This window comes from Abrus precatorius, unplaced genomic scaffold (genome assembly GCF_003935025.1).
Source record: "Abrus precatorius isolate BTA unplaced genomic scaffold, Abrus_2018 Scaffold7, whole genome shotgun sequence".
NCBI lineage: Eukaryota > Viridiplantae > Streptophyta > Magnoliopsida > Fabales > Fabaceae > Abrus > Abrus precatorius.
In genome coordinates this window covers 8,048,590-8,067,618 of record NW_020874417.1, presented here as the reverse complement: position 1 = coordinate 8,067,618, position 19,029 = coordinate 8,048,590, and the positions used below count along the sequence as shown (strand labels likewise).

Here is a 19,029-nt window from a genome sequence, read left to right as displayed (position 1 = left end):
TCATTTTATTAAACAGCTTGTACTCATTCCATAACATGCTAGTTCGTCAAAATGCTTAAAATTAGGCATATTACCAACAATACAGGTTCAATGGAATGAATATTATACAATAGTAAAAACGGAAAACAGATATTAACAAAAGAATATTAAAAGCTGTTACATGAGTTCTATTGAATAGATACTCTTTTACCCCCTTTCACTGCATGGTGAGCCAATTGCTTGTGGACTTGCAAACAAGTCGTCAGACATACAGCTACTTTCCTTCTCATATTGTAACATTAAGTATATGCTACATTTGCTTTCTACTATCTATCTCTATACCCTAATAATGATTGCACATAAACATTTACAAAGAGAAGCAATGGTTTCATACAAGTAATCCTCAGCAAACCCCCCCCCCCTCTCTCTCTCTCTCTCTCTTATATAATGCACAGAGGATGAAGGCATTGATAAATTAACCTGTGCGTGTCTGGATTATTTTATTTTCAGAAAATAATTGCATTTTTTTAATACTTTGCAGCTTCCTAAGCGGTTTGAAAAAAAAAGGAAGATTATTTCCCATAATTAATCAGATACCAAATAGCCAACTAAAATGAATTCTACGTGAGATTAAAGCATGACAAGCTCTTAAAATCAAAACAACACATTTATATAAAAAATATTAAATATTCTTATACAGGTATAGGAGAAAGTAGAAAGTCTGGTTGTTGTCTCTGTAGCACTATCCCACAAAAGGGACACAACGGTTTTGAGGATACTGCTTGAGAAGAAGATTTAGTAGAAAAGTCTGAATCTAGATGAAATGAAGACATTCTAAAAAGCTGCTCTGGTGCCAATCTAAAGCCCGATCTTTGGCAACATACACAATACCATATGGGAGTAATGGGGCAAACCTGCATAGAAACAGAACATCTCAATAACCTGTGACGGTTATCGTTGCCACTACTGCAATCTTCACCTTGACAAAAACCAAACTCGGGGGATTCAAATGGAACAGATGCTGCACAAAAACTGCATGACTCTACTGCTGAACATTTACTGGTCAGAAACCTGCATTTTAAGACAAATACACAATACTGTAATAAGCATATTTGAAGTTCTGAACTAAATCCACAAAATTGTGACTTTTACAAGCTTAGTAACAAGTTTATGGTTGTTAACAAGCAAATTTATGTAAGACGTTTTCTATGTGCCAAGGAAATTATTTATCAACAAGAACTTACCAGTAAAAATTAAGGGAAAGTTACAAAATGATTTTAATTTATGAATAATTAACCTCTCAAAGTAATAATTATGTTGATAAATAGTTAGCTGGTTACTATTCATGATTTTAATTATTTTACCATTTTTTTGTTTTTGCATTTTTTCATAATTTATTATCGGAAAATCCCTTCTCCAAACAGTTTCTTACATCACTAATCACAGCAAAATCCATATTTTGTTTATTATGAGCACTAAAAGGAAAAAAATTCTTTATTCAGGCAAAAAATGTCACCAAAACAGAAAGAAAATACAGTATTCCATCATGAATGGGAATGAGTTGCAATGGACTAGTCGATTGATGAGTAAAATGATTAGAAAGGACACTATTTTGTTTCATGATACCATTTGTGTTAATATTCCACCAAGCTATTATTCCATTTTGAGAATTACTTTCCATCAAGTTTTATTTAGGGCGGAGGGGTGGCTATTGCATTGCAATTATGTACAGTTTCCACTACAATCAGATAAAGTTCTCCACCTTTTTTGGGAATATGTTACTCAGATTGATGTCTAGTTATCCTCAATTCTGGGACAAAAGGTTTATCATATGTGCACAGACAAAACTATGATAAAGAATTAAAAAATAAACTTTACAGTAAGACAATACAAAAAAGAAATGATATCTGAAATATATAATAACTGCAAGCAGTACCTTTTCTCATGAGTAACTTTTGATGCAATGGATTTCAATGGCTCACGTAAATGTTCCTGATCTAAAGCAATCCACTGTTCCATCTGTGCCAGTCCAACAGGATACCAACCACATTGGGAAGGATCTGTTTCTGGATGGGACATGTTAGTTTGGAAAGCAGAAAAACTAAAACCAACAAGCCTTTCACGAAGTTCTCTTTCACTGCTTAGAAGAATTTCTTTCCACTTAGCAATTTCCTTTTCCATGGCAGGACATGACCCTTCCAGGTTTTGAACTTTTCTGTTTGTTCTAGTAATTTGATCAGCATCCAGCTCTGCTAACATTACACGTCTACATATTATATTGAGCAAGTGTAGCAGTCGAGAAGAAATGTCTGCCAAGCTAGAAGAGACAAGTGGTAAAACTTTTTCAGGAGGAAGGTCTATATGTGATGGTAGAAATGTTGATGAGATCCACTTTATCAGTAAACGTTCTAAATATTTTGAATTGTTATCTTTGAATGCCAACAATGCTGCAATTATGTCCCGCAGAACTAGAGGCTTATCAAGACATTGATATTGGTTTAAAGACCATATGATATTGTTTCCCCAATAAGTTAAATCTTTCTCTGGAACACTGGAATTTTCTTCAATGTAACATGAAAAGGGAGATTTCAACTTAACATTCACTTGTAGCCCACCAATCCAAAAGTATTCAATAGCTGCCCTCAGAAACCTAACCAAAGTTCAAGAAAATTGTTAAATTTCCACATTGCTACTTTGGACTGGAGTGACTTGAGTTGCAATTTTGAGTATATTTTCCTCCAATTGGTACAAAATTATACTCGACCAGGAAAAATATCCGCTTATCCCCAAGCCCCCCCCTCCCCCCACACACAGCCAGAAAGGAAGGCAAAAAAAGGTAAGAAAATACCTTCCTTCATACATTCGATTCAGTTTCTCAACATCAAAGCAATGGACCTGCAACAAACAAGCAGCAAAAATACTCAGAAATAACAACATAAAATAGAATTTCATGTGAGGATACATAGCTAACAGTCTGCACATGTTTTAGTGCAAATATAATAAACAGAATATATCAAAGCTTTAAATGAAATTGCCATGTTTTCTGGCACCATATTTGTCTGTCCAGCAACACTTCTTGTCATATAATCAATTATCAAATCAATCCACTCAACATACTGCTCTTTGAAAAAAAGATTAGGAAAGAAATTAAGCATATTGGAATTTAGCAGGTTGGAACATAAGATTAACATAAATTGTCAGACCTCTATTAATTAAGGTTAAGGAATCAATGCTGAACTACAAGGTCACCTCCTACTTCTATATATTCTCTAACTAGAATAAAGGAACAAACAGTCAGATACAATCAAACATCTACGAAAATATAAACATCATTATCACTGAGAACATTATTCACAAAAATTGAGGAGACATAGAGAGTTGCTGTAAGGAATTTAATGTGTCTCAGAGAACAGAGACTCAAACCCCAGGATGTAATGAATCATTTATTCAAAATCCCAAAATAAACTCGACATGGTTTGAGCACATAGAATGACTAAGATTTCCCAGATGAAAGTCAGTGACATGATGTTTTCCAGGGTTTCTCAAGAGCCATGAGCCAAGACTATTCAATTAGTTTATGATGGGGGTAATGCAAATGAATGCGAACAATGGCAGTTTCAAAATGAAATGGTTCTTTGTATTCAATAAGTACATGATATCCCAACATAGCAAAGTAAAATGAATATGTCAAGGACTGACTGATAAAAAATGCGAAAACTGAAATGGAAACACAATATCATACAGTAGCTATGACAAGATTTCCAGGGGACACAGCTACACCAAAACATGAATCAAATGCATCTCTTGAAGTCTGCAAGGAAGAAAAGCATAATTGATTTAGTAGGAAAAATTAAAGATCATAATAAGGAGATAGAAACTAAAAAGGAAAGTAATAACATACACAGATTGAACTGTCACTGCAGGGCATGTCAGAAAAGATGGTTACTTCATCGAGACGATTCTCATGCAAAATCCAGCTACGCACTAAATTATCCTATAAACATTAAACAACCATTCATCAATCATAAATGCACAGCAGAAGCACCAATTTTTTTAAAGAACATCTTAGCAACTGTATAAAAGATGGAAGAAAGATATGCAACATTATGCTGAATGTATTTTAAACTGTAAAGTGTTTGATGCTTAATCTAATTAGTTGATCTATCTTAAAACTCTCCATTTCAGAATACAGAAAACTAATCATTCTAGATACCAAATTTTTGCTTCATTTGAAAACCAACCAGTTGACACCCTGAATGGAGCTCAGAGTTTCAAGTTCTAGAAGGGCAAGTAGATTCAGCCTTTTCTGGAAGCTTGGTTACATATTTGATTTCCTTTCCTTCTCCAGTTTTCACAGTTTTTTTTATTCACTTTATAAGGACCAGTTGAATATAACTTTAAAGATGACAAAGCAAACAAAACTCTGAACTATAAGCATTCTAGTAACACTCTAACCAATCTGATAACTGTCGCTGCAACTATATAGACACTCATGAAGTCAGATATGAATGATTCAATTCAGAAATACAAAACCACAAATGAAGAAACTGTCACTGTTACTTTTACAGGTCTAACAGATTTAACAACTGTCTCTGTAACTATAAATATTATTCACATAGTCACATCTGATTGATTCAGTTCAGATATTTAAAATCACAAATTGAGGAACTTTCCAACTTTTTTCGCTGAATTTTCTCTCTTTCTATCATTTTTTTTCTTTTCCCTTTCTAATTACCCAGCTGTAATCCATAATCAAGACAGTTAACAAATCAAGTTTAACAACAACAACAACCAATCCTTATCCTACTAGGTGAAGTCACATACATGGATCACATAACGCTATTGAGTTCGGTCAAAAACTAAATTTTCAGAAATTTAATTAATCAAAAAATCGTTTTACTATTGTCCATTCTCTTAAGAATTTTTTTTACTTCTCCAACTCATCCTATGATAATATGCCAAATTTAAATATTTCGCTTGCACTTCTAATCTTATTGTACTTTCATTTGCTCCTTGTCCATCATTAAAATCTTTGATGTTTTAATTTGAAACCAAAATTTTTCCTTCTTTGTCTTTAATACATCAAACTTGATTCAAATCTCTAGATTTTCTTACTCTACTTTTGCCAAGCTTATAACAACATAAACGAAAATCAAGAATGTAACTAATAGAACATGGAAAATAAGATACAATTTATGTCCACGTAGCTATGAATTTTATTTTATTTCCACAATGTTATAAATTTAATGATACTATGACAGAAAAATGGCCAAATCTCCTAATGTAAAGAATATAACCTGGCTACAGCTGTACAAAAATCTTCCACCAAATGCCCAGGCCAAACCAGTAACCTGAAGAATTAAAAATTGCTTATCATCAGAGGAATGTGCCCATTTTCTTTCAACTGACTCCAAAAAAGAGGGAAAAAACTTACAACAAAATCATGTGCATCATATGAGCCAAGCTTATCAAATTCCCTAGAGGACATGTCACATAGCCATACTTCAACTGAACCAGAAACTTTACCCGTGGCTAAAAGCATCTTGGAAGGGTATTGAGAATGTAAGGTTACTGAAAGTACAGAAACTGGGACAGCATTGACAGTTATAACCTATTTAGAAAATTGAATGTTGCATGAAGGAATTATTCAAAAAGAAAAGATTGAAATGAAAAGATATCCAAAAAATACATAGGAGGTACCTCCTTCAATAACGAGAATGAAGTTTGATCCACTGCTGATGATTTCAGCAATTTCTCATTGTCACCCAACCAAATCTTAACACTACAAAACACATACATGATACATTCAGCTAAGCTCAGATATTAGGTGCAAAACATAATATTATACAAAAATTCAATCTAATAGGAAGGGAGTGTGTGAAAATAAGGATCACTTAGATGCCATGTGAAGAATCAATTATTCTGGAAAGCTCTAAGGCCTATTTGTTTCAACTTGGAAAAATGTGATTCTATGCACAACCTTTTTCAGAGCTGTTCCTCAGATGTTATTTTACATTTTTAGCAGTTTATCTTCTGAGAAAAACACTAATACAGCTCTTTTAAAGTTTTTGCTTTAAAAAAGATATATTAGTTACTATAAAATTTTCAAACACATCTTTTAATTAAAAAGCAATTTATCTTTTAATAAAAAGCACAGATAAACAAGAATTGGTTATTAGGTGTACAACCAAAAGGAATTTTCATCTTACACACATTAATGTCAATGTGGTCTTCATTTATTTCAGTATTATGAGTAAATAAAAACTAAATCCTTATATAATTAACTTTCCTGTTCTTTATAGGATATGGCAATTCTATGGTGATTGATACCCTTCTCTTTCAAGGACTTTTTAGTTCTAATCCTCATCCACTTTTCATACAATTTATAAATGTCCACATCGGATTGACTGCTTCCTCCACAAAACAGCTTCAAAATTTATTTATTTAAAAATTCTAATTATTCTGCCTTGACTATGTCATCAAATCCGACACCAAAAACTAAATCTTTCACCCTAGGTAGGACCACATGAATCAAACATCGCCATGATGCATTATCATAAATCATAATTGACCTCTAAAATCCTTTTAAACTGTGTTACCTATAGTTTTTCTAGACTTTGCTCAGTCTGTAGCAATTGAACTACCTTCCATCTAATCTACTCTCCTTATTGAGACTGCTACAACTCTTCTCCATGCATGCCCAAACTACCTAACACAAGTTTCTACCATCTTTTACAAAATAAGTTACTATGTTAACATTTTATCTTATGCATTCATTCCTAATCCTATCTTGTCTAGCATGTCCACTCATACAACACACACTCATCTCTGCCAGAGTTTATTCTCATTGTTGGCTTTTTGTCCAATATTCAAAATTCTATACAACATTGTAGGTCTTATAGTTGTGTGGTACATTTTTTTTCGTTTGAACTTGAGTGGTATTTTATAAAACTGGGGTTGTTTGGAAGAGGGATGTTGAAAGGAAAGGGAGGGGAGGACATATTTTTTAATTTTAAATTAAGATAATTATATATTATTTATGATGATAAATGCATAATTAATACATTAAATTTATGTTAATATATCATTTCATATCTTTTATTTTAAAAAATATTAATTTAAATATATTCATTTAAAATAGAAAATTTGTTGTTCCTTTCCCTCCAAAACTCTCTTTCCAAACAACCCCACTCCCAACCAAACATAATAATCCTTTTTCATCTTAGGGAATCAAAATTGTCTAAGTCCTGCTAAATATAATATCAAAAACTTTATTAAATTTTATAAGATTGCTAAAGAAACCCATAAAAATATTTTGACAATCATGAGATAACCATATCTTTTCAAACCCTTACTCTGTCTGTTGAGCAGATTTGAGAAATGAAAAAAGAGAATTCACAGCTTTCTTTGCTTTTTATGTCACTAGAATACAATAGACCAATATGAGCTTCTTGAATGATATCAAGGTCAAAAGCTTGAGTGCACTATTATAGGGATTAGTCTACAGCATCTGACATGATTTACTTGATTAATCAAACATTATGGAGTCTTTCCCTACCTTTTCCTAGGAAGGGACATGTTCAGCTTCTTCATTTAAGAAGCATGAAAATCAAAAGAATGAATATTTATTTTCACAAAAGCTTGAACAGTTATAATGGATGAATGGCCAGAATGAAAGACTTGTTTTCAGTTTCAGGCTAATGACACAAAAAGCATGACCATGCAATATATGTAGGATGTAGGATATAAAGGTTAACGTTCAAGTGTCCTAAGAAAAGGTTACTAAAAACACTAGTATAAAAAAGCCACAAATAGTTGCAGTTGACTTATCGTCCGGTCTATTTTGAAACCACCTTTTAGATAAACTTAATGAGATATCATTGGGAGCATTTTCATTGTCACTAGGATGATGCAGATAAAGCACAAATAAAAAATCTGGCACATAACGCCAGTAATGTGTATAGGTAGTTTAACAGGATAAATTCATGAAATCAGCACAAAAATAACACATTTGCATAAGCATGCTTAACTCACCTCCCATCAGAGCTTCCAGTAGCTAATAAAATTTGAGGATTTGAAGAATCAAAAGCAAACAACAACCAACTTATAGTTGTAACCCATGAATTATGTGCCTGAAGAAGGCCAACAAACTTCACAGTAGTTGGGACTTTTCCATCCTGAATAGTATAGCATTCTGGAGGGTGAAATCTCCATAAAGAAATTTTACCAGACTTCCCACCAACAGCAAGCAGACTGACAGAAGCACAAATATTAGGAATTGGATAAGACTCAGATTCTACATGCAGCAAGGGAGACCACGAAACAACAAGTGAACATAGCATTGCACTACGAGAAGCATATTGATCAGCACTTATCAGTGGCAACAAGTGGTTCTCAGGCATCTTTTTCAAAACTTTCCCATTAGTGTTAGACAGAGAATCCATTTGATCTGATGCATTTTTCAGCAGGCACGATCTATTATTAAGCACCTAACAATCAAATCAACACAAAAAATAGAGATGTTTTAGATTTGAACTTAAACACATTGTTTCCAGTAGAACATAACCCTGACTTGCACATAAATAGCATAAGTAACAAAACACTAGTTCATAGTCATACACACTTCACATTTGTCCCATAAAAGTCTTTCACATGTTATCAGCTTATCTTAGCTTTTCTACTGGCAGCTGAATGATGTCAGAAATTGATAAGTACAGCATAAAGAAAAATTAGATCATAAGTATGACACGTCTCACACTGAATAATTAACCCCAAAGAAATTTAGAAAAAGAACACCAGCCAAGAACATGGATGAATTAGATAACTTACATCAGAAACATCTGAAGCAATCCCTGTACCTTGAAAGTCAGTACATTTAAGATATTCATACAGTTGTTTAGTTATATCCACAACCTGAATAGAAAAGAAGATTAGCATATTATACTTACAAGAATGCTCAAAGAAACAAATATAATATTAAAGATATTCATTTCTTTATATTGCACAAATCCACAGATGGGAAATACTATGAAGCTCTGTACCCCAAATACCAAATACAACGCAAATATGAGGATATGAAAAATTAAAAATTCAATATGATGTATCGTAGATATGGTAACATGAATTTGAAAAAGAAAAAAAAATCCTTTAAATAAATGGACAATATTTGTAAAGAAATATTGAATATTTCTCATTAATACATGATTATATTAATGGGTGATAATAACAATTCACATAAGAAAATCATAGTTACATACATATGCTCTCTCTTCCCAAATCAGAATACTCTCTCTTCCCAAACCAGAATACATTCCCTCACCCATGTCAAAGGGTCACAATAAGGATCATTAGTCCTATTCAATTGAAATCTTGGCTCTATATAGTTGTTTACTACTTTTTATTATAGCTTTAACAGGGGAAAAGATAGCGCCATATATAGTTTTAGTCCTATTCAAAGTATTGGACCATATCCCAAACATCTGTCAATAAATATTAAAAAAATTGGAGGATACTCATTGGATACATATCTAGGAAGTATTGTACTCATCGGTATCAGATATGGGTGTGACACCTATAATTTACCAATTTTGGAGTATCTAGGTTTCAATGCTAAAGAATTTGAAATAACATTCTTCGTAACATGCTTTTCCACAGTCCTTTTAATTATACTTCATAGATGCTACAAACAACAACACAGGGTAGGAATTACAAATTCATTTTGAAACTGAAACAATATGGCCCCCTCTGGAGCCCAATAGTTTACAGATTCAAAATCATGTTTGCTGATGGCACCAATTCCAATTCTGTGGTATTAAGCACTTCCACCACACGTACCTCAATCCATTCAGCACAGTAATCACAAAAAGGTGGACGATAAATCTTCACATGACCTTCATAGGTGCAAACAGCAATCAAGCACCTGTAGCAGATTAAATCATAAAATGTCATTTAAACCCATAAAAACATAAGCTTTTCAGGAATGAACATACGATGACGCTACTAGCCAACAGTAGTTGGTCACAATAGAAGTAAAGGACAACCCCTGGCAGTCCTTTTCTGCAAAATCAAAAGCAGAAAACGTAGAATCACCATTTCAGAGAAAGTTTTCCCCAGCCACAACCCCAATCCGGTATTACGTGAGCTGTTTAACACATAACAAAAAAATCTATGCCTCTATAGTTGCTTCCTAGTTCTACATTTAGTCTTAAAACAAAAATAGGGACGAACCAAAAAACATCAAATGAAATTATTCAGGAAAACCAAAATTCATACCCTGAATTTGCAGCCATGCCAAGCGGAGACCATGATATTGATCTCACAACAGGTTTATCATCGCGATACAATGCCATAGGCAAGAGGCATCCAGAGGGCAAATCTGTGCATAAGTTCAATTCGAACATGTAAGCTCATATTAACACTTTGCGGCTGACACCTTGGCAAGTGAAAATTCCACGGTCTCATCCAAATTTATCACATGACTTTTTAACTAAAACCACAAAGCTCATAATAATAATGTCGAATAACAAACTCCTACTATACATAAAACAGTTCATAGAGTTCAACAATCTAAAGCTTTCTAGTGTTAATGCAACTGAAGCAAAACACTAACGATTAATTAACAACTGTTATTAACGAGTGATTTTGAGTAGTATTACCTTTTCTTTCTACAAACCCTACGGGAAGGGGTTCACTTGGGGAGACTTTAATTACGCCACGTGGTCCAATAGGCAAGTCTGGTCTCTGAAAAAGAGAAGAAAAAGAAAACTTAATTCGCCAGAGAGAGAAAAAAAAAAGTGAATATTGCGTGGTACAGATTTGGTAGGGTACGAGAATGGTGACGAGGTGAGCGGAAGCAACAGCAATGAGGTTGTCATCAGACCAAGCAATAGCGTTTGGGAAAGAAGGTGAACCCAAAAGCATAGCAGGTTGTAACGGACAGGGACAAGAACGCGCCATTTTGTGCTGTGTTTTAAGAGAGAAGAAGACGAGAGAAGGTGGGTGGTGAGAGTTCGAATCCCCCTTAGCCTACAAATAAATCGCAATCTATATCTGTTATATAATAAATTGAATTCTTCTCTTCTTTTCGATCCCTGTATCAGTTTTTTCCGATGAAAATAGGTTTTATTTTTTAGGCTCAAGGTTACATATAAGTAGGAAAGACCCAAAACAACGGCAGCCCAACTCGGCAATACAAAGACAAAATTATTATTAATAATAAAGTAATGACATCAAATCTGACAAAATATTAATGTTGAATATGAGCAAATTATTAGAAAAATTTTTACAAGAGAAAAAATTAATACAAAAATTTAATTTTTTTATAAGTTAAAAATAATTCTTTTTTATATTTTGATAAGTTTTTCATTTTATTTTATTTAATTTGAGAAAATAAATTTTTTTAATTTATGAAAAATGTTCTATATAAATTTTTTAAGATATTTATTCAAACTTAACAAAAATAAATTAAAATTAAAGCTTAAAAAATAAAAAAAAATAAGAACTATTTAAACTAATTAAATACAAGAATTTTTTAATATTATAAAATAATCCCAACAACAGTGATAAAAACTTATTTGTGAGAGAGTGTATGTCGAAAAGTAATAAAAAGTTTTAAAAAGTTCTTATAATATCGTTTCACAAAAATTGTTTCTAAATATTAAGAATATTTTAATTTAATTATTTGAACTAAAAAAATGTGTAATGAAATAAAATAAAGAAAGATGTAAATTTAAAAGTAATTCAAAAGAAATAAAATAGTACAATTTATGATAATAAACTATTTGAGTTAAACTTTAAAACATATGGATTCACCTTTATACTTCTTTATGTTTAAATTTAGTTTAATCATAATTTTAATTTATTTATGATTATTAATCACTCATAATAGATCTATTAATATAAAATAGTCATACAATATTAATATTTTTTTTCTTAAATAATTGTTCTCAATAGTCATGCAAGGCAAAAGGGAAAAAAGTATAAAAATCTAATAAATTTATTAATTTAACAATGATTGAAAGAGAAAAATTAAGTTTCGTCCACTTAATTTTTTATTTTGTTTTATTCTATAGATCCATTAATTATATGTAGTACAATCGTCTATAATATAATTAATTATGATATGTTTAAGAGTTGTAAATTCTTAAAATACAAACTACAGTATAATAGGATAAACATCAATTAAAAAGGAAACTAAAATTATTATTAATCACAATGTCATGCAATGGATCTACTATAACCCAAATTATAGATTTAGCGAGACATAATGTAATAGAAAGCAAACACAATGATAAATCAATTCATAATCAATCGAGAAGAAAATACAAACTAAAGGAATTCTTTAATAGAGAAGAGATAAAAAGAGTTATTGATTTCAAAACGAGCTCCCAAAGTTATCAACGATTGACCAAAACAAAAATAATCAAGTTGCAACCCTCAAAGTTCTTAAAAAATAGGGGTTCTAAAACCCTTAGAATTCTTCTAAGTTTGTTTCTCCCGATAAAGAACATTGTCAATACACACCACTATGCATGGTTGTGCATATGCTTCAAAGCATGTGTGTGCTAGCTGTTGAAGCATGGATGTGCTTGGCCTATTTTTCATCCAATTTAGGTCCCAAATATACTTAAAACTCAATTATGACATTTTAATGTTAAACTGCATAATTAATATAATAATTAGTATAAAAATTTATTCAACTAAGGATCAAAGACATAAAAATAAGCTAACATACTTATCAAGCTCTCATACTTTAGATTTACTTGCCCTCAAGGGAACTCTTAGCTAAGAGTAAGCAAATATCTTGAAAACATATCATCACATAAAGGAACTTGAGACATACAAGATCAAAAAACTAAAAAGAGTAATATCACTTAGCATATATAATAAAAAAGTTTATCAATTAGAATCTTATATTTCTAACTTTATACTCAAACATTAAACTAGAATACTCACTTTTCCTTTCTCTAAGTGTCTAAGGACAAAAAGGAGATATTATTCAATTCCTCCAAAGAAAAGTATACTATCATAGGTTTGACCATAAATAAACTTTATATTAAGTAGTTTCAATGCAAGTGAAAATCATGATTCATGAGGTCTTTTTCAAGTTATAATGTGGCCAACAATTTTGATAATCAAATGTGAGATAAATGAAAAAAAATATATATATAAAGAGGTAATAAATCATAAAAGTTAACAAACATCATCTAAATAAAGCTCTTAGAGTAATTTTTTATATTTCTCATATGATCAATTTCTTACTCCTCATTCCTTTCATTCATTTGTGACATTTTTTTTCTTTTTGCTATTTTTATATTCTTTTTTGTATTTACACATATTTTCTTTCTTTTGCACATAAGATAAGAAGTAAAGAAAAATTCATACAATAAAAGCGACTTCTTAAACAATTCAACCCAATTGCTTTATTCATAAATTCTAGGTCATCAAAATATTTTATATAATTGAATGCAAGAGATTAAAAGAAAATCAATAAAGCTCAAAGTAGACAAATAATTTTATCTCTAACATATTGAAAGTTAAGAAAAATAATTCTAATATATCTCAATCATATTAAAACATGAATAAAAAAATAGCTTAAAATCGATTACAAGTCAAGTTTTAAAGCATAAATTCTAAGGGAATAATCACACAAAGTAATAAGGAAATGGGTTTTATTAATTAAATTAGGATACAAATCTTCATAAAGGCTCAAAACTCACATATTTGGGCAAAAGTTTAACGTAGAGTAAAAAAGTAGACAACTTAGCTAATTATTAGTTTCCTAATGAATCATTAATTCAATAATAATTACTCAATATGCTCTTTTATCTAAAACAATTGAGTTTCTTAGGAATAAAAGTTTCAAATTATCAAGATGAAGGGAAGCACAATAATTCACGTAAAAGCATGTAATAAGAAAAAAATTTATTAGGGACCTTCATACTTAATGCACAACATTGTCTTCAATATAAATTTAAATACAAGCAAAAAGGTTAATGGAATAAAGTATAAAGGAAAAGAATTCCCTAATAAGTATGATTGAAACTACCTGTTTGAGAGACAAGTGATAGCTCTTAAGAAAGAATCCTAAAAAAGATGGGGTTCCTTGTATGCCTTAGCTTTTGGCAATATAGCACGATTGTACTACATTATGCACGCTCATGCATATCAAGACAAATTCTAACTTAAACCTTAAAAATCTTTATTTCTCAGTTATGGCTTGCTACACAATCGTGCATACCACCAAGCACAGTTGTACTTACTAATTTGAGCCTAGATTGTACATGCAGTGCTAATCAATTTGACTCTTTGTAGCTCTTAGTATACTTATTCCTTATTCTAAGAAAACAATAAACAAAGTAAATGATGCAAGTTGCCTCCTACGAGTGCTTGTTTATCATTACAATCCTATTAGACTACGGTAGAATCAAGGCATGAAACTTAGAAGTTACTCCCTTAATGTATAATTTTTCTCCTTGTCCATCAATTTAGAATGGTTCTTTCTTCAAGTGGATCCAATTTGCATCAATAAGGAGACTAAGGCCCTTGATATCATCAGGGTTTCACCCAAGGGCTCTTTTGTTCTCCTTTAGTAACTTCTCCCTCTTTGTACCTATTAAATCTCAAGAACTAATCACAAGAATAAACAAAGGAGAAAAAATGCATAATTAAAATTAAGAAAAGAAGGTTTAAGATTTAAATATGAGGGACTATCAATTGATGGTTTAAGCTTTTGTTTCTCTAAATCTTTATGTTGCTTGTTGTTCAGAGGGCAAGTGTATCTATTGAAAAGTAATAAAGAGTTCTAAAATAAGTTCCCAAAATATCTTCTCACAAATATTAATTTCTAATTACTAAAAATTTCTTAATTCAATTATTTGAGTCTAAAAAATGTAAAATTAAGTAAGAAAAATAATTATAAATAAAAGCAAATAACACAACACACATCTTGGTTAAACTTATAAGAAAGGAACCTAGAGCATATATGTTTTCTCATTCAATCTTTTATATTATTTTTCTGTTTAACTCTAAATTTAATTTCCTTGTGATCACCAATCATTCATACAAATATTATTAATATCCAATAATCATGCAATACTAATATTTTTTTTTCTCTAAATTAATATCCTCAATGATCATGTAAGACATCAATTAAAAAGAGCATAAAACACCTATGAACTTGTTAATTTAAAAACGATGGTAAGAAAAAGATTGGTTTGGTCTAACTAATTCTTTGTCTAGTTTTCCTATGGATCCATTAACTAATCGAGGTATGGTTGTCTAACGATATAATTAATTAGAAGTATAATTATGCACAATAAGATAAAAGTTAATTACAAACAGAAATTAAATATAGATTCAAACTTCAAAATCTTATAAATTCATGAACAATAGTTCCTATAACCCTAGCTATGGACTTAATTACTTATGCTAACCATAGCTATGGACTTAGTTATTCATGCTAAAGAGAAGAACTAAAACAATCATAAATAAAGCCATAGAGAAAAATAAACTAGAAATAGATGATTTCTCGATCTTCAAATACAGTCACTCGAAACTTTAAGTCCCACCAAGAATATGTCAATAATCTCATGTAAGTAAGACGAGATGAAAAGTGTATCGAAAAGTAAAAGATAAGATGTCAAACTTGGTGCCTGAGGTATATCTTTAATAAGGTTTGAAAACCCTGAAAGTTCTTCATTAATTGGGCTCAAAGCACTCTCGTGCTTGCTGAAAGAGTTTGGACGTATTGACTGCTGCGAAGTCCTAATTTTTCATCAGTTTGGGCCCAAAACGCACTCAAAATCTATTTATGACCTCTTTATACTAAACTACACAATTAATACATAAATCAAAGTAAAATTCAAATAAAAAAAAGGTTAAACATAAATATATAAACTATAAAAGAGGGTCTAATTACACACTTATCACTCGTTCTCTAATCCTCTCTTTGGAGCTCTATGTTTTAGTACTAGAGTTTCTTTCTGCCATGAAGAATTCTCCAGTTGTACAAAATTCAAACAAGGAGGAGTAGCTTCCACAGTATTTGCAAAATTATAGGAATCAAGGCTAGAAGGGTACTTAAAAGAATTAAAAAATATTACAAACTCTACAGGAAATATGAATCCCTTTACCTTCACAAGTATAATTTCTACTATATCCTTAGGATATGTACTTGACCTATTTGACAGTTAAAATGACACAATGGTCATTTTAAGTTTATACATCCTGAGTTTTCTAAAAGTAGAAAAAAAGGCATAAAGTTAATACTGACTCATAAATCTCATAAATCACATAGTAATATAAGTTTTTTCAATGATGCAAGAGATAGTGAAACTTTGTGGGTCTTTAAGCTTAGGTGAAAGTTTTTTAAGGACTATAGCTTATCATTCTTCATTGAGCTATACAATTTCATGCACTTTTAATTTTCTCTTATTGCTCTAGATTTCTTTGAGAAACTTAGCATACTTTAGCATCTGAGAGATAGCATTGATTAAGAAAAATTGATTGATGTGCATTTTGTCCAATAAATCTAAGAATTTTTTGAACTTTGGGTCTCTTTGTTCTCATGTTAGCCTTTGTGGAAACAATGTTCTAAGCTTACAGGGCTTTGACTGCACTAGAAGCTCTTTTTTCTTTTCTTTTTCAAGCTTTGCACTTGAAGTACAACATTGCATAGTAGGTTACACCATTGTGTATGATAGAGTTACCTAAGCAAGGTCATTCTTCTTGAGAAACAAAGGCGTGCTGATAAATAAACAAGGGCATGTTTGTAAAAAGAGCATAAACGTGCATATCATCAAGCACAAGTGCGCTTGTGTCTCTATTTTGCAATTCTTGCACCTTCTTCCCGCTTCTTGTAATGACTGTGATCTAATATTTGTTTTATTATTTTATATTAAAATTTAAGCTATGTTTTTAAAAGTTATAAAATAAATTTTTAAATAATATTTGTATGTCTATTTATGTTGAAGTGTTGACTCAAATGTTCAAGTCATTCTAAGTTAAAATTATAATTTTTTAATTGATCATGTAATAAAAAAAATACTTAGGCACATATAAAACGTGTCTAAAAAGTGTTAATCTTGAAAATGTGTTTGATCCATGATACTCCAAACAATCAATATATTTGTGTTTCATAGACAAAAATATCTTTCACCTATTTAAATTTTTTTTTTACTAGAATTGAGTAAAAAATCCAATTACTTAATTCCAATTCATAACTAATTTTAAATTAGTTTTAAAAAAATTAGATGTATGTTAAACAAGTTTTTTGGTTCAATTTTTTTTAACTGAATTAGTGTTTTAAATCCACCTCCCAAAATTGATATTTTTTTATTCATCCAAATCCATATTGTGCATAAAGAAATCATATTCTGACTATTCTATCTTATTAGACTTCTGTATCATATCAGTTTGACAATTTCTTCATGACTGCATCTATGACTAATATTGTTTTTATCAAGCTTAATTCTTATAATTAAGATTAAATATTTAAAATAATAATTTTAAAATATAACTATTATATTAAAAATATAAAAATATAATATAATTTTTTTTATTTAATAATAATATTATTATTTTTATAGGTTTTAATTTAAACTTTCATTACTAACTCTATTTAATAAAAATAAGTTAATAATAATAATAAATACCTAAAAAAAATTAAATGTAAACTCCAGATATAACTAAAAAAATTAAAAGTAAAGGCGTACGAAATATTAAATCCAAGTTTTCATACCCTTACTTTTTATAAGGATATAACGTAACAGCAAATGCACAACATCACCTGTTGAGTAAAATAGGTTCATACATCTGTCGATAAGTGTACAAATATTAAACAAAAATAGTGTCTTGTTATTATTAGTATTATTATTTATCTAGTTATACATTAGTTATCGATAACAAGCTATAAGTGGAGCATCTTCAAATAACGGCCACAGCGGTCGCAGCGCCGCCATAGCTATAAAGTGAAGCTTTAAAAAAAAAACTTATTTTTGGCCCTTAAAAATGCACTGTTTGGTGGGATTTTTACTTTTCTTTTTATTTACTTGTATGTTTTCCTCAAGACTTTTGACCTTTTATTTTTAATTATGAAGAACATGTTATAATTTAGTTTTTTTTTTTTTTTAATTTTTAGCATTTATATATGTAGTATTAAGTATTTAATTTGTATAATATCAGAAATACTTCCAAAGGTCATCTTTAACAGCACGAAGATAAAGGGCGCAGATGCATGGGCATCATTGATTCATTGGTTGGAATTACCGGCAGATAAAACTCACTGGAATTCCCTTTTCTCATTCCTTGCAGACCCACAAAGACAACCATTAATTAAATTTATCGAATATAATAGCTTGGCAATTTAATCACTTTTAGCCATTACATTTACATATGAACTTCTAGTAAACCTCAACCAGGCCTGCATAAAAAACTACCCAAAAGCTTTCCAAATGAACAACAAATCAGAAAATTTAATCTCAAATAGTGAAATTTGCAATAGATTCATCTACAGAATGGACAAGCTTTCTCCAAATGTGAGAAATAACTATAACATCCTAAATTTGAGAAGTTTTTTTGGCAACTTGTACCTGCCTGTATCCTCTCTTTTTGTAAAGATACAATCAGTGATAAGATCAAGCCAAACTAACAAGGCAATATTGATGAAGGCTGGAACTATTTTAGATCAGTCTAGAACAAGGTGATGAATTCAGATAAAAGCTGAACCATAACAAAAATTTTGGTACAGAACTATTCTATCGCAATACGCCACTTATTGATCACTTTCAAAAGAAATGCAACAATCACCAGAATCAAACATACCTCCTATGGAAGTTTTAAAGATAGAGTGGTTCCATACAGCCTTTCTAGACTAATTTGCTCCCTCCATCTAAAGAATTAATCATCACAGGTGTGAAATAAAGCAAGCAGCATTCTTACTATAGTTTATTACGCAATCAGGGACTCATCGTTATAAAGTACAACAATATAAATAAACCGAAGGTGATCCATATAGCCCATCTGATTCAAGAAACTCTCACACGACAGTGT

At 30.7% G+C, this 19,029-nt stretch overlaps 1 protein-coding gene across 1 annotated transcript; it reads right to left on the bottom strand.

Annotated features, from left to right (window-relative positions):
- Nucleotides 1-631: 631 nt before the first annotated feature.
- On the bottom strand, nucleotides 632-11,102 carry LOC113872844. Its single transcript, XM_027510696.1, has 14 exons — nucleotides 10,807-11,102; nucleotides 10,635-10,719; nucleotides 10,252-10,354; nucleotides 9,814-9,898; nucleotides 8,809-8,892; nucleotides 8,014-8,468; nucleotides 5,680-5,761; nucleotides 5,414-5,590; nucleotides 5,277-5,330; nucleotides 3,881-3,973; nucleotides 3,722-3,790; nucleotides 2,828-2,874; nucleotides 1,916-2,629; nucleotides 632-1,050 (listed from the first exon to the last, which is right to left on the bottom strand). The coding sequence occupies exons 1-14, from the start codon at nucleotides 10,933-10,935 to the stop codon at nucleotides 672-674; spliced, it is 2,556 nt and encodes an 851-aa protein (XP_027366497.1). The 5' UTR covers nucleotides 10,936-11,102; the 3' UTR covers nucleotides 632-671.
- Between the last annotated feature and the right edge of the window lie 7,927 nt (nucleotides 11,103-19,029).